The sequence below is a fragment of the Rhamphochromis sp. 'chilingali' genome (assembly GCF_963969265.1).
Source record: "Rhamphochromis sp. 'chilingali' genome assembly, chromosome: 15".
Lineage (NCBI taxonomy): Eukaryota > Metazoa > Chordata > Actinopteri > Cichliformes > Cichlidae > Rhamphochromis > Rhamphochromis sp. 'chilingali'.
This window is the reverse complement of record NC_137942.1, coordinates 12,020,117-12,034,424: the sequence shown is the minus strand read 5'-3', so window position 1 is coordinate 12,034,424 and position 14,308 is coordinate 12,020,117. Positions and strand designations below refer to the sequence as shown.

The window sequence follows — 14,308 nt, the reverse complement described above, 5'->3', positions numbered from 1 at the left end:
AAGCATTCACAGATCTCTTATTATTCCATATGAATATTTCATGTGCGTTTGTTTCAATCATTCTAATCTCGTTCCCACTGCAGAGCCAAGCGGAGACAGAAAACAGAAAAGGGGGATGAGGGGGCCATGGAAGGAGGAGGGGAGCAATGGCGTTGGGGGTTGGGGCGGTAGGGGTGCTGGGTTAGAAACAAGAGAGAGATGGGAGCGGGGGATAAGATGGTGGAGAGAGACGGAGCGAGGGAATGGGATGGGGAAGAGAGGAGAGAGGGAGTGCTGAGATTGCTCTGTCAGACTGGGGCCGATTGTAATCTACACGCCTCCCCAGCTATTCTATTAAGACTGCTGTTAAGAAACCATCAAGAAAAGAAATTGTCTCAGCGCTTTTGTTAATCTGATTAGCCTATTATTATGAACCAATAACTTAGTCAACTGCATGCAGATTGTTTTAAGCCTGCATGAAAATGCAAATGGAAACATTAAGAGAGAGGCTGCACAGGACAGTGCAATTTTTCAGACAGGGATGGGGTAAGGGTTGCTGACCGTTGCGGCTGTACTGTTTGATAGTAGAGGCTGAAAGCTGGATGGTGCTGTCACTGGCGTAGTTTTGCGGGAAGGACAAGTCCTGCATGTCCATCTCTGTGTTTACAACGTGCACCTGGAGATCTGATGGTAGAAACACAGAAATTGGTGCATATTTTTTAATTAAAAAAACAACAACCACAAAACAAATTTAGAGCCACAATCTGGAGTTAAAACTGCACATTGCATTTGAACAGCAGTCAGTACTGGCCTCAATTCATGTGTACAACAATCCTCTGCCAAGGTAGAAGCTGAGGTAGAGGTATATTTTCAGTGCTGTTTGTTTGCTGGCCTGTGTATCTGACTGATTTGTTTTAAATTTACTTCACCATTAAGCATAAACTACCAGAGCGAATTTCATTAAATTTGCAGCGGCTGGGCATGCTCAAAAGACAAACCCATAAAATGTTGGTACAGATCCAGACAGCCACTGTAAAAGGCAGTGATAGGCACTGTCCTTGGCAAATGACTCTTGAGTGTCCTTCTAGTTAACAAGATTTATATTACATATTTTTGATAAAATAAAATATAAGCAAAAAAGAGAAAAAATGCTACTTTTTGATTTATTTTTTTCTACCTTAAAAATTCGTGATTATGCTTTCATAACAGAAGTAACAATAAAAACAACATCTTGATCTTGACCTCACTGCTGTTTTCTTACCAATGCTGGGCGCTCGGTCTGTAAAGTTTTTCCCGTACATGTTGTTGGCCAGCAGGAAGGCTCCTTTTTCCAGGACGTCCAGTAGCATGGTGGCAGTGTGAGACTGCTCTGTGCTGTTCATGTCCTGCCATGACTCCAAAGCCTCAGGACGGAGCAAATTGTCCACTGTTTGCACCACCGCCTGGCCCGTGCATAAGGCATAGCATTAATGCTAGCATCAATAGCATCAGTAATATGATCGATATTAGCAAGAACACTTTACAATATGGCACATACATAGTAAAAGTGACAAATGAGGAACTAATTTAACTTTTCAGGAAGTTTCTCGCTTTGATTCTTTTGTCTACTTAACACAAGTAGGAACACAAATGTAATGTTAGGCAATAGCAAGGTAATCATGAAGTTCAGATGCATCCCTAGCAGCTACTTAGCATTTTACTCAATAGCACACCAGGTAACACAAAATAACAATTTCATTATTGTGCAGTAACTGCTATTGCTTATTGAATTTGTGTCATTTAGAACCCAATCCGGAGTAAATCCAATTCTATCTAGTAACTAATTATTAGACACTGGTTCATTAACACTGTTTCCAGCATTGTGTTCTTTCAGAAAGAAGTCTTAGGTACTTATTAGCCATTAAACATGTTAGTTCCTGATTTGTTTGTCACTTTTTTGGTAAGTATTCATTTTGTGAGCTATATTGTAAAGTGTTACCGTATAACATTAGCACCTCAAAGTGCAAAGTCTATTGCACTATAACTTCCTAGAAACTCACCACTTCCTTGCACTACATTTATTACTCTGCTATGTAAGACATATTACCATTCTATTTCACACTTACAATTCATTTAATGGCAATTTTGATGGTTGTATCAGCTATCCAATTTATTGGAGTAGCCTGCTTGATGAATCATGTAATTCTCTTGCTCAGGCCTCTCAAAATGAAGGATTGACTGCTGCGTGGAATAAAGACCATTGCTGTTAAGAAAATGAATTCAGCATCAGAATGCACTCTATCAGCTACAGAAGAAGAAGACAGAGGGTGTTTTTCGTTTATCACCGGATCAGTGAGCTACCTTTGCAGTAAGTGACAAAAAATAATGGTCGAGTAACATACTACACAGCAGCCTTTACATTCATCTTGCACCAACTGAGATTAGAAGATGTGGGGTCATATTACTATATGCTGCAGACAGGTCAAAGCACATAAAAGACTGCGCTGCAGAGTGCCGCATTTCATCATTACAGAGAAGCATACACAAGGCCTTTTCCTGATATTAGATTACGGCTCCCTCAGAACAACAGATATTGCACAAATATTGAAAAAGCACAGAAGGGTGTAGTAACACCAACTGCTGCCTTTCATGCTATTGTCAAATTACATTTTCTCAAAGCGACAGATATTGTCCCTTATTGTGAAACACAGTGAAGCCAAGGGCACTACTATGCATTTAAGACCACTCAAAGTGCAAAAAAGCCACAATTAAATCACAGACAGATGACTTCTTCATTAGTTGAAATGTAATTTTACATATATGCACACCATGAGCAATAGAAAAACTATAAGAGCAGCTTGCCCTGCTCTGGAAAATACTTTAATATTTAGTACGTGGTGTCTGGCAGAAGTTATTCTACATCTTACTCACACTGCCTTCCAGAACAAACCAGAATTTCTAAAAGTGATGATTCCAAAAGCAGCATTCCCCCCCCCCTCCCCCCCACTCCCCCCCACCCCCAACAACAGCATCCAATACACACTCAACACAAGGCTCCAGCCTGTCTCTCTCAACCACCCAGGTTAGGAGGGAACTGAGGAGGATTAATGGCAAGAAGGCAGCGGGTCCAGATGGCATCAGCTCGAGGGTCGTCAGGTCCTGCGCGGACCAACTGTGTGGGGTGATGGAGCACCTCTTCAACCTGAGCCTGAGGTTGGGAAGAGTTCCACAGCTCTGGAAAACCTCCTGTGTTGTACCAGTGCCAAAGACTTCACGCCCCAAGGACCTCAACAGCTACAGGCCGGTGGCTCTGACATCCCACCTGATGAAGACCCTGGAGCGGTTGGTCCTGGCTCAGCTTCGGCGCCTAATAAGCTCATCACTGGACCCACTTCAGTTTGCCTACCAGCCTGGCATTGGAGCGGATGATGCCGTCATTCACCTCCTACATCGTTCCCTCGCTCACCTGGAGACCGCTGGAAGCACTGTGAGAATCATGTTCTTTGATTTCTCCAGTGCCTTCAACACCATTCTTCCCTCGGTTCTAAAGGACAAGCTGGTGAACTCTGGAGTGGACCATCACCTCACTACCTGGATCCTGGACTACCTCACCGACCGACCACAGTATGTGAGGACTCAGGGCTGTGTGTCGGACAGGGTCGTCTGCAGTACGGGGGCCCCACAGGGAACGGTTCTGGCTCCGTTCCTCTTCACCATCTACACTGCAGACTTCTCCCACAATTCCACCCAGTGCTTCCTGCAGAAGTTCTCTGATGACTCTGCAATAGTCGGCCTCATCACTGATGGGGACGACAAGGAGTACAGAGGACTGACTCAAGACTTTGTGGACTGGTGCCAGCTGAACTACCTCCAGATCAACGCCAGTAAAACCAAGGAACTGGTGGTAGACTTCCGCAGGCACAAGCATTCTCCACTGCAACCACTGAACATCCAAGGTATGGACATTGAGGCTGTGGACAGCTACAGGTACCTTGGTGTTCATCTGAACAATAGACTGGACTGGACTCATAACTCAGACGCCCTCTACAGGAAAGGGCAGAGCAGGCTGTACCTGCTGCGGAGACTCAGGTCGTTTGGGGTGGAGGGCCCACTCCTGAAGAAATTCTATGACTCTGTGGTGGCTTCTGCTATCTTTTATGGTGTGGTCTGCTGGGGCGGCAGCATCTCTGCTGGGGACAGGAAGAGACTGAACAGGGTGATCCGAAGGGCCAGCTCTGTTCTAGGATGCCCTCTGGACCCAGTGGAGGTGGTGAGTGACAGGAGAACGGCGGCTAAGCTGTCATCCCTGATGGACAACATCTCCCACCCCATGCAGCAGACTGTGACAGCACTGAGTAGCTCCTTCAGTGGGAGACTGCGGCACCCACGGTGTGGGACGGAGAGATTTCGCAGGTCTTTCCTCCCCACTGCTGTCAGACTCCATAATAAAGACTTTAACTGATCAAGCACACACATCCATACATATGCAATAATACTAAGTGCAATAATCCTTTCTGTCATCGTTGTATTTTTACTCAGTTGTATATAGTATTTGTATTTGTATTCTATTTTTATCTTATTGTATATTTATTTTATTTTATTCTACTGTATATAGTATTTTATTTTATTCTATTCTGTACAGTTGTGTACTGTATTTATTCTTATTGTATTCTAATTTTTGCCTCATAACTTTTGCACTGTCCACTTCCTGCTGTGACAAAACAAATTTCCCACGTGTGGGACTAATAAAGGTTATCTTATCTTATCTTATCTTATCAATCACAATACAGAGCTGAAGAAACTTCATCCACAAGCCTAGTCTGCTCAAGGATTTATCTTCCCTCAGCTATTCTAAGTCACAGAGCAGTCCGACTCCACAGGCATGTAAAGCAGCTAGATAAAAGAGGAAAGCTACCTGGATGTATGCCTTACAGGTCCGCTCTCTCTTCTGAAGCTAGAAGGGAGAAAAACAAAGCCTGAAATTAAGAAAAAAAAACTAAACAAAATCAGAAACCACTTTTTTGCTTATGAGCTGCTAAGTAAATCTGCATGACGCGAAGCATTCTTTTCTTATTCTTGAGTTAAATATATCTTATCATCAAGTGTGTGTCTTTATTCACGCACATACTGTTGACACTCTCTTCTACCTTGTTGTAGTTTCTTCCAGCTGGTTCCTTGTTTCCAGGCCTCAGGGTCTGAAGCTGGGCATCCAGTATATCCAGCAGCTGCTCAATCAGTCGGACAGAAGAGCTAACATCTCCAGCCTGGATCCGACCCCGAGTGTGGTTCACCAGCTCGCTAGCTATGTTGGCAGCATTTTCCCCACTCTTTATCTGCACATTAACACACAAACCCCAAACTGTTCAAATGTTCTCACGCGTACCACAACCACAACAATACACATGCTCTGTACACAAAACCCTCAGCTTGATGTTTTTTCAGTAATCAGATTTCCGTCTTCATTACCAGCTCTTCCTGCATCATTGTAAACAAAGATGGACCTTGTACAACACATCATAAAGTTTTTATTCTCCCTAACCCTGTTTCACTTGCAAATTACACCCTTAGCAACCGCCTTGCAATTGCGATTGATTTTCGCCAAAAGGAGAAGGTATAATGGATTCTTCAATGATGTTACTTTTCAGAGCGCTGCTACTTACCCTTCCAGGCACATGCACACACTTAAAAAACCTTTAGGAAAGCTGCTCAGCGGCATGCATGGCTAAACAATCAAGAATTTCTCCAGCAGAAATGTAGCTGTGTTAACGAGAGTACTCCGAATTCCACTTTGAATAGACTGTGAAATCTGATTACTGTCAAAATTGGGGAATGATCAGATTTCCGCAAAGTATTTAGTAACACAGTTTGGAAATTTAAATAGCAGTCAGCTAAGTTAATCACTGGGCATCATCTAGAGACCATGACGTTTAGCTACTGCACAGGTATAATGGATTATATGAGACTACGATCGAAGCAAGACAAAATGAAATTGAATTGGCTGACTTCTATGCAAGCTGTGAGACGCTACGGCTGATTTTTTTTTAAATAAGTTACCCTAGCTGTAATTAAGGTATGTTACCTAAAAAAAAAAGTGAATTAATTAAGTATTAAGAGCAGATGCCTTGTAATAAAGAGCCACTTGAAATGAGTCTGTATTTTAATCAGGACAGCCTTAGAGATATGTTAATGTGTGTGTGGAGGTGGACAGGGAAGATAGTCGGGGCAGTGGGGCACAGGAAAGGGACAGACCCATGGCCAGGGAGTTTGACTCCAGGTCTCACCTTCTGGGCTACCTGGTTGACCCAGGGGGAGGTGCAGTTACTAAGGTCAGGACCCCGTGGGTTCCACATGACCTGATCCGCCAAGCACTGGAATGAAGCAATGCCTAGAGAAAAGCAGAAGAATGGGAGGGGGGGAGGGGGGGCAAATATATTAAGCATTAGGCGTCTCAAAAGTGGGAGATTTTTTTTTCTTTAAACAAGAAAAATGGAAGGAAATGAATTTTAAAATTACTCAAAGTGTTTGAAGATGAGAGAGAATCAGGAAGGAGGAGGTAGAGCAGAATTTCAGAGAAAATGGGTCAAAAGTGAAAAAGGTTAAATAATGAAGTACAGGTAATGAGAAAGTGAGGGAGAAAATGACTGGGTAAGAAAAGGTTTCGATGATGTAAAAAGAATGACTTTAAAGGAATACATCCTCACGTAGCACATAATGCTTACTCCGTTCACACAGTCGTACAGCAAAGACATCAGGTAAGATCTCTCACTGTCAAACACCTGAAGGAAAGCACCTTCCACCAAACCTCATTTCCAGCTAAGTTTTTCTGTTCAGTTACAGGGGTTCAGAGAAAGGACAGCATGGGGGGATTAAACCAGAGGAGGGTCTGTCTGCTGCTAACACAAATAACCAACGTTAAGTTGCGAAGAGAAGGCAGAGAAGGGAAGAGAGAAGATGGGACAGGGGACAATGCAGCAAATAGGGCTGTTCCATATAACGATATATATCGGATGATGATATAAAAACATCTATTGTTTCATTTTACGCTATCGTTTGTTTCGTGGTGTCGCAAAATAAACTGTTTACGGCAATATTTTTTCATCGTTTTGATGGTCACTGTAGTGGCTCTACTAATTTCTTAAAGTTCTCTCTTTCTCTTACATTTAATATAACCACACTACAGACAGACAAGCGTATGTTTTTATGCGTTGTCGTTAGCAACAATGACGGTAAAACCACCGCGTGTCCGCTTGTTCCACATAAACCTTTCACAATAAAGCTCAAGATCCTGTTGAGACTTATCAAAATAAACTGAATCACGTGAAAGAGCAGATTATTTACGGATGAGAAACAAAAAAGAGCCGTCAGGTGCTAAAAAATAAACCTTAGACTCAAACGTTAGAACAGGCTTTTCCCCGTAGCACACTGTGTAATAAATACTCACAAAGAAAACTTATGTATAAAAATGGAAACACTTCACGCAAGTCGAGCTGCCCGAGATTCACAGAATTTACAGAAAATGTTACATTTTTGTGATTTATATCGTTATCGAACGATAGATGTCTTAATATCGGGATATGAGCTTTTGGTCATATCGCACAGCCCTAGCAGCAAACGTTTCATAGTTGTCGAAAGGATCAGAGCAGATGTGGCATTGCATTTCATATTCCCTTCTTCCTCTCTCTCCCACTGATTTTTCTCTCCTCGCTGTTACTGTTCTCTATACTCTCCTCCATCGACCACAGATTAGGTTTGAGAGCGCTGCCAAGACGAGGCAATTAAGCCTGCTGCTGATTTAACGCAGAGAGAACATAAAGAAACAGCAAAAGACACTGGAAGAAAGATGGAGGAGATTTCTTTTTTTCTGCAACTACAGAGTTTTTTGTTTTGTTTTAGGTTTTTTGACGGCTGGATGTTTAAGAGTAAAGTAGCAAGCATGAAGGGAGGTGAAGCCTGTGTTGCCTTGTCTTTCATTTTATTATTCGCCACTTTCAATCAGCTCTGTTTCTCTGGGAGATGAGCCTTTCATTTGTGGAGGACGAGCTTTCATCTGCAAGTCCTCGGGGACCGTGCCTACTGGTGGGACCAACGCAAGGATGGAAGACAACAACAGCGGAAAAAAACAAGTGTGAGTGCCCAAACGTGCTTATCACTTGGGCACATGCGCTGATATATATGGCAAACACCCACATGGTACTTGATGTACGAGTATGCTTGAAGCTCATATGATGAGTAAAAAAAAAAGAACAAATGTTTGAAAATAAATGCACGCGGGTTTTTCTCACCTAAAGATCCTTTAGGACATGGACGGTCCACTGTTTCTCCTCGCTGTGTTGTTGGCCACTGGACACCGCGGACGAGCTTCGTCTCGCAAAATTGTGGCTCTGAGCCTTGAGGAGGGTGAGGTGGCCGGCGGGTGACAGGCACAGTAGCAGTGATTGGTCGAAGATCGGGATTCTTGTTGATGGAACCGATTGGGCGCGAGGTGGGGGCCAGCGGGCGGGCAGTAGAGGGGCTCGCACTGGAGGTGAACGGCCTTGCTGGAAGAGTGGTGGTCACTTGAGTGGTGGTCAGAGGGCCTGAGGTAACCCAAGAGTAAATCACAGAGAGACATGGAAAAAGAGAGAGACTTAAAAGGGCTTGTAAGGGAATTATTAGAGAACAGCAAAACCTGACAGCAAAAGCCAAAAGCTAAGATCAAGATAATGAAGGACACTTGCATCTGAATGTAAGATGTCTCTCAGAAGCTGAGTTCAAAAGTTAGTCTGACAATAATTGGGGTGACAAATACTTTTTTGAGTCTCTCAAAGCCAGTTCTCCGCAGAGAGGAGGAGAAGCAGAGGGAGGAGATGGCGAGAAAGCAGCATCACAAGTCAGGGAGAAGTAAATAATTTATCAAATGTATCAGAGAAGTCACCATCACTAACAACCAAACCTAATGCGAAGATAAAAGCAAGCCATCACAACTACAAAATCCTAACTGATCAAACGCAGAGTCAGCACGCAACTCAGACTGCTGCCGCCCGTCTGTCTCTGCCTCATCTCTCTCTGGGCCTAATCCGAGCTTCATACAGGCCTTTATGCAGCTCAGATGTACAGTACATCCAAACCGCCTTCTCATACTGATGGACTGCCAAAATGCAGTGTGGCGTTCCCATTTCATCCTCTGCCTTATTTCTGAATGGCTTTTTCATTACCCATGACACAGTGATGCTTACATGAAGCGCTACAGAAGTCATACCTGAGCAGCTCTTCTTTACTTTAACTATAGCTGGGGAGAGAACTATAATCGTTTGATTCCAGTTTTTGGAATTTGTACTTTAAATGCTTTTCTTCACCTTCCTGCTTTTTCTGGAAGAAAAATGTTTTCTGTTGAAAACATTCATAGTAGTGTTTGTGTCAAGAGCATATGGGTTTATTTGGAGTGACAAGCATAAATACTCAACGTGTCCAACTTAGTCACATGTTTAACATCTTGCCCAACATAATTACCAAATGAATGTTAACTGTCATGCAAGTTTTAGGGGGAAAGAAATAACCTTATCATCAGCTTGTCGGTAGAAAACATGTATGTCAGTATGCACAGATTATGCACAATTGTTGTGACTTTGCATCTTTACATCACCAAAGTGGAAGTTAAACAAAAGATAAAATCAAGATGTAGTTTTCGTTTTATAGTAGTGGAGTTTTATAAAAGTACTGCAATAACTGCCCAGGAATTATAGCCATTTTCACACCTTTACTGGAGCTGCTTGTTTGTGAGTCTTTCTGCATTTGGTTTTGTATTTAATAACTGAAAAGCATGCTCTGTTGTGTAGAAATCATGTGACTTGGTAATTCAAGAACATCCTATTTTTTTGCCTTGAAAACATCTTTGTCTGCTTTCGCTGCGTACTTTGGGTCATTATCCATTTGCGCTGCACTGTGCCATGTACATCCTGCATCCTCCTAATTCTACCAACAGTCACATCACCAATAAACACTAGTGATCCAGTTCCACAGGCAGCCATACATGCCCACGCTATAACAATGCGTCCACCATATTTGAACGATAATGTGATATGCTTCAGATTATGAGCCGTTTCTCTCTTTCTCCATACTTTTCTCTTAGAACCATTATGGAACCATTATGGTTCAAAGTAATCTTGGTTTCATCTGTCCAAAGAATTATTTTCCATAACTGTTCAGTCTCTCTGGCAAAGTCTAATCTGGCCTTCTTTTTCTCGAGTGTAATCAGTGTTTTGCACCTAGTTGTAAGCCCTCTGTATTTCCATTCGATTGTATTTCCATTCATGAAGGCGTCGTTGATTGCAGGCTGTGATAATGATGCACCTACTTCCCTGAGAGTGTTCTTGACTTGGTTAGATGTTGTGGAGCTGTTTTTCTTAACCATGGACATAATTCTATTATCATCGACTTTAGCTGTCTTCTGCGGTCTTTCATGCCTTTTGGTGTTGCTGAGCTGGCCAGTACATTCATTGTTTTTTTAAGAACTGTTTTCTTAAAAAGATGTTTTGAAGATTGTTGATTTAGCCCCTCTCAAAGTGCTATCTCTGATAGGTTTATTTTGTTTTTTCAGTCTACTGATGGCCTCCTTCACTTACATCGACAAATGAAGGAGGCCATTCACTGGAACTGTCAATATAATTGACCATTACATTGAGAGCTCCAGTGAAAAGCTAACAAATGTAACTTAAACATTTGGAAACAACTCCAGATCTTTTATCTCTTTAACTTGTCATGGAATAACAAAGGGGTTAGGTGTCATCTGGTCACAGAACTGCTTGTTAGTCAAGTGTCTAATTACATTTGAGCCTCTAAAAACAAAAAAATGTCCGCAATAATTAATCTAATACCTTAGCTGAAACCTTTGAATTAAAGCTAATAGTCTTGACTGTTTGATTTAAAGTCCACTGTGGTAGTGTACAGAGGCAAATTTACAACTTATGGACCTCGCTGTATACTTGTTGTTGCAATCTCATATTTTACCACTCATGACTCAAAATATCTCATAATCAAAAAGCTAAACATCTATAGGAAAAAAATGCACATACCACACACCAGTATTTGCAACTGTACTGTACACATGATTCGTCTGTGTAAGCTATGGGATGGGGTGAGATCTCTTCTTACCAGTGGTAGGATCTGGTGGTCCAAACTCGAGCGGGTAGCGCAGCACATTATAGTTGTTCCAGACATAAAGCTGGTTGTCTCGAGGATTATAGTCCACAGAGGAAATATACTGATAAGGATTGGGAAAAGCAATGGTGACACGTTCTTCTCGAGCATGATTGGTATTATAGGCAAACGCCACCAGGTCACCCGTTGCTTCACTGTCATCGTCCTGGTAGACTGATCGCACTGCATAAAGCACTCCGCAAGCCATGAAGGCGTTGGACGCCAACCTCTTGTCAAAGCTGGTCTCCCAGGTGCCTTCAAAGCGCAACGTGTAAGGGTTCACCTGTGGGCAAAGAGGAAGTATTCAAATGGCTAGTTTTAGCAGGCTTGAATCAGCAACGTTTTAGAGGGATTTTTACTTTTTATGGTTGTTAAAAAGGTTCAGGAAATTGTGCCATTTAAGATTAGTTCAATGGTTCGTTTTAAATATCTTAACATCACTCAGTTAGTGGAAGTTTTAAGATCAAGACAGAAAGATAGATGTTGGAAACACAGTCTATATAAAAGATGGATGTAGCCTCTGGGTCTGAGGAGTCAGTATTCAAGTACCTTAATCCTACATTCCTTCTAATGCCAGCAGGGGGTGACTCATCTTGTTGCAAAATAAAGACCAATTGCATTGAGGTTTATGAGAAAATTACCCCGCTTCTTACTTGATGTAACCTAAATGTAAATAGCTGCCTAATGACTTTGTGATCCCCTTCTTTATTTTCAGGTCTGATTTAACACAGCATAATGTTTATTTTGTTGTTATTAAAGTTGAATAGACAGTCTTGGATAAAGCAAGTTAGGCTTGAGGGCTTGGACTGAAAATTCACTACTGAATTAGGCATGCAGCTAGGTGTGTTTCTCAGTGAATCTGCCGAAAGCCAAAACACAGAACTTGAGATTGAAAACAAGTGAAGAAACCGACGTGTAACATCACAGTAATGATGACGTCATCGTCAATCTCCGACAGCTTGGCAATGACAGAAAAATCTGAAGCCTGTCCATCACCAGTCACTTAATTTTGACACATCAGATGACTGATGGTGAATCTGAAGACTAAGCCTGTGATAGCCTTAATTAAGGATGCGCCAGTCTGCTATTTAGATCGACTATCAGTCTGATACTGATCCCAGAAGCTGGTTCGGATATTGGTGACAATGAGCTGATCCAGTGACATACCTAAGATAGAGCAAAAGAAGCTTTTAATAAAGGGTCAGCAGCTTGGAAGTTTTTATTAATAATTTCTATTTGTATGTTTGGAAAAGTCTTCACTTAACTGCCAACTATGGTCAAATTGAGTTCACATGACTGAAAAGATCTGCTTGCTCATTCACCTTCACTCTCACTATGTCTGCTCAGAGGCATTATACAAACTAGAAGGACATTGGCTCATTGTAACACTCACAGGAAGCTTTTATTATGCTTACACTAACATTGCACCTGTCATCAACTCAATTTATATTATTTCACTTCAGCTGAATCTTTTCAGCTCTAGTGTGTGAGGAGGAAAACGCAGAAAGGAGCTCAGCTGTGAATGACAGCAATACGTAGTAGCTTAATTACTCTTATGTTCAAATAAAAGGAAATTTATTGTGGGTTTTTTTTTTGGCATTTCTGATTTCACTAATAAATACAAACAATTCAGTAAATCAGTTAGATTTTATTATTTTAGGCAAGCTGTTTTAAGTTGACCTTGATGTTTCCGTACACATATAAGAATAATTCCCAGTCTCTTCCTTATAGTGAGGAATACAGATTACTAATATAGCACTGGGATTAGCTTGGTACAAGGCATCAGATTAGAAATGGAAGAAGTTGGATCAGTGCATCCAAAGCCCAGCTTGATTTTGAAAAAAAGCTCCCCATGCCCTCTTAAACTAATATTTTTTTCCCCTTGTATTAGGTACTGTGTTTGAGTTGTTTTTTTTAAAAAACCCTCTTAAATACGACTCAGTACTCAAAATAACAGGTAAAATTATATATATACTCCTCGTCTGGCTTTTTTTTTTTCAAAACGTTGTAATAAATAGCAAAACTCCCCACAAAATAAAGCATTTATTTCTGTTGAAAGTTATCGCTTTCTTGTTTGCTACTTTGTCACTCCATTACTCTGCACTGTAATAGCTCATGCAGGGTTTGATATTTCAGATTGATAGTTTAACATATACGCTTTGAAAAACAATTTCCTGGTAAGGTCAAAGATAGTGATAATAAATGAGACACGACTATCTGAGCTACACATTAATTTTATACCCTGTTTATATAGGAACTTTCTGCCTGATTGCGGTTTTGTTGGCTGAGAAACAAAGAAGCAACTGGCATTAAAATACGAATGCTTCACGTTTACGGTCACATTTTGAGGCTGCAGAGTGAGCAGGGCAAAGTAATGTGACTTTGTATTACAGAGGATGAAGAGTATTATATGTTTAAAGTGCAGAAAACAATTCTAAATCATTCCCACAGTTTTTTGATTGTAAGTTATTAAATCCAACACTGCGGGGCAACTACAAAATAAATGAAATATTTACCATGCTGGAGGGGATTATTCTTTCTCACAATTGGATTTGAAATTCAGCCTAACCTTTTGCAGATTATGTTTTTGTGATTCATTTTTGGGGGCCAACAACATCTCTTTAATCTTATTTGTCAGTGCACTTGTGTAATCTCAATTCAAGTGTGACATATGACCTTTTGCCTGACTAGTCAGATGAGATTTTAACATAATCCACTCCCGCATTTATAATCCACACCTCATCCCCTTCTGTGCAAACTGCTCTCCCACCTGGCTGACCACCAGTCGTCCGTTGTTCGATTCAGTGGCGTAAATAACCCACAGGCCATTCTCATCCACAGCCAGGTCAATGTCTGACTTCCCTCCCCAGCGGTAAGGTGAAGTGTCATGATAGTTGGCGTTTGTGACAATCGCCTCTCCACTCTTGATGCGCGTACGTAGGTCATACTTGACTATGTTTCGTGTGCGTTCTTTGTTGTAAAACACCGCCCCATCGTACACAACAAACCCCGTGCCGTCAACTCTGTTGGGTAACCTGTTGAGACAGAATCCAGATGAAGAAATCACTTCTCCAATTCTCCATTCTGCATGGCGATGCCCCCAAGATGGCTAATGGCAGGCACACAGACACCACAATAAGAGCATTCTGCTATCGCCATCCATATCCACATCAAA

At 41.7% G+C, this 14,308-nt stretch overlaps 1 protein-coding gene across 4 annotated transcripts in view; it reads right to left on the bottom strand.

The window, feature by feature from the left end:
- Window positions 1-14,308, bottom strand: part of adgrl1a (adhesion G protein-coupled receptor L1a) — a 155,968-nt gene that overhangs the window by 15,322 nt on the left and 126,338 nt on the right. For all 4 annotated transcript variants that reach the window (XM_080904858.1, XM_080904859.1, XM_080904860.1 and 1 more), the window contains 8 exons: window positions 13,904-14,168; window positions 11,089-11,416; window positions 8,241-8,534; window positions 6,240-6,343; window positions 5,106-5,291; window positions 4,874-4,912; window positions 1,241-1,421; window positions 541-663 (listed from right to left, as the gene is read on the bottom strand). In XM_080904858.1, the coding sequence (XP_080760984.1) occupies window positions 541-663; window positions 1,241-1,421; window positions 4,874-4,912; window positions 5,106-5,291; window positions 6,240-6,343; window positions 8,241-8,534; window positions 11,089-11,416; window positions 13,904-14,168 (1,520 nt within the window). The remainder of the gene's footprint in view (window positions 1-540; window positions 664-1,240; window positions 1,422-4,873; window positions 4,913-5,105; window positions 5,292-6,239; window positions 6,344-8,240; window positions 8,535-11,088; window positions 11,417-13,903; window positions 14,169-14,308) is intronic.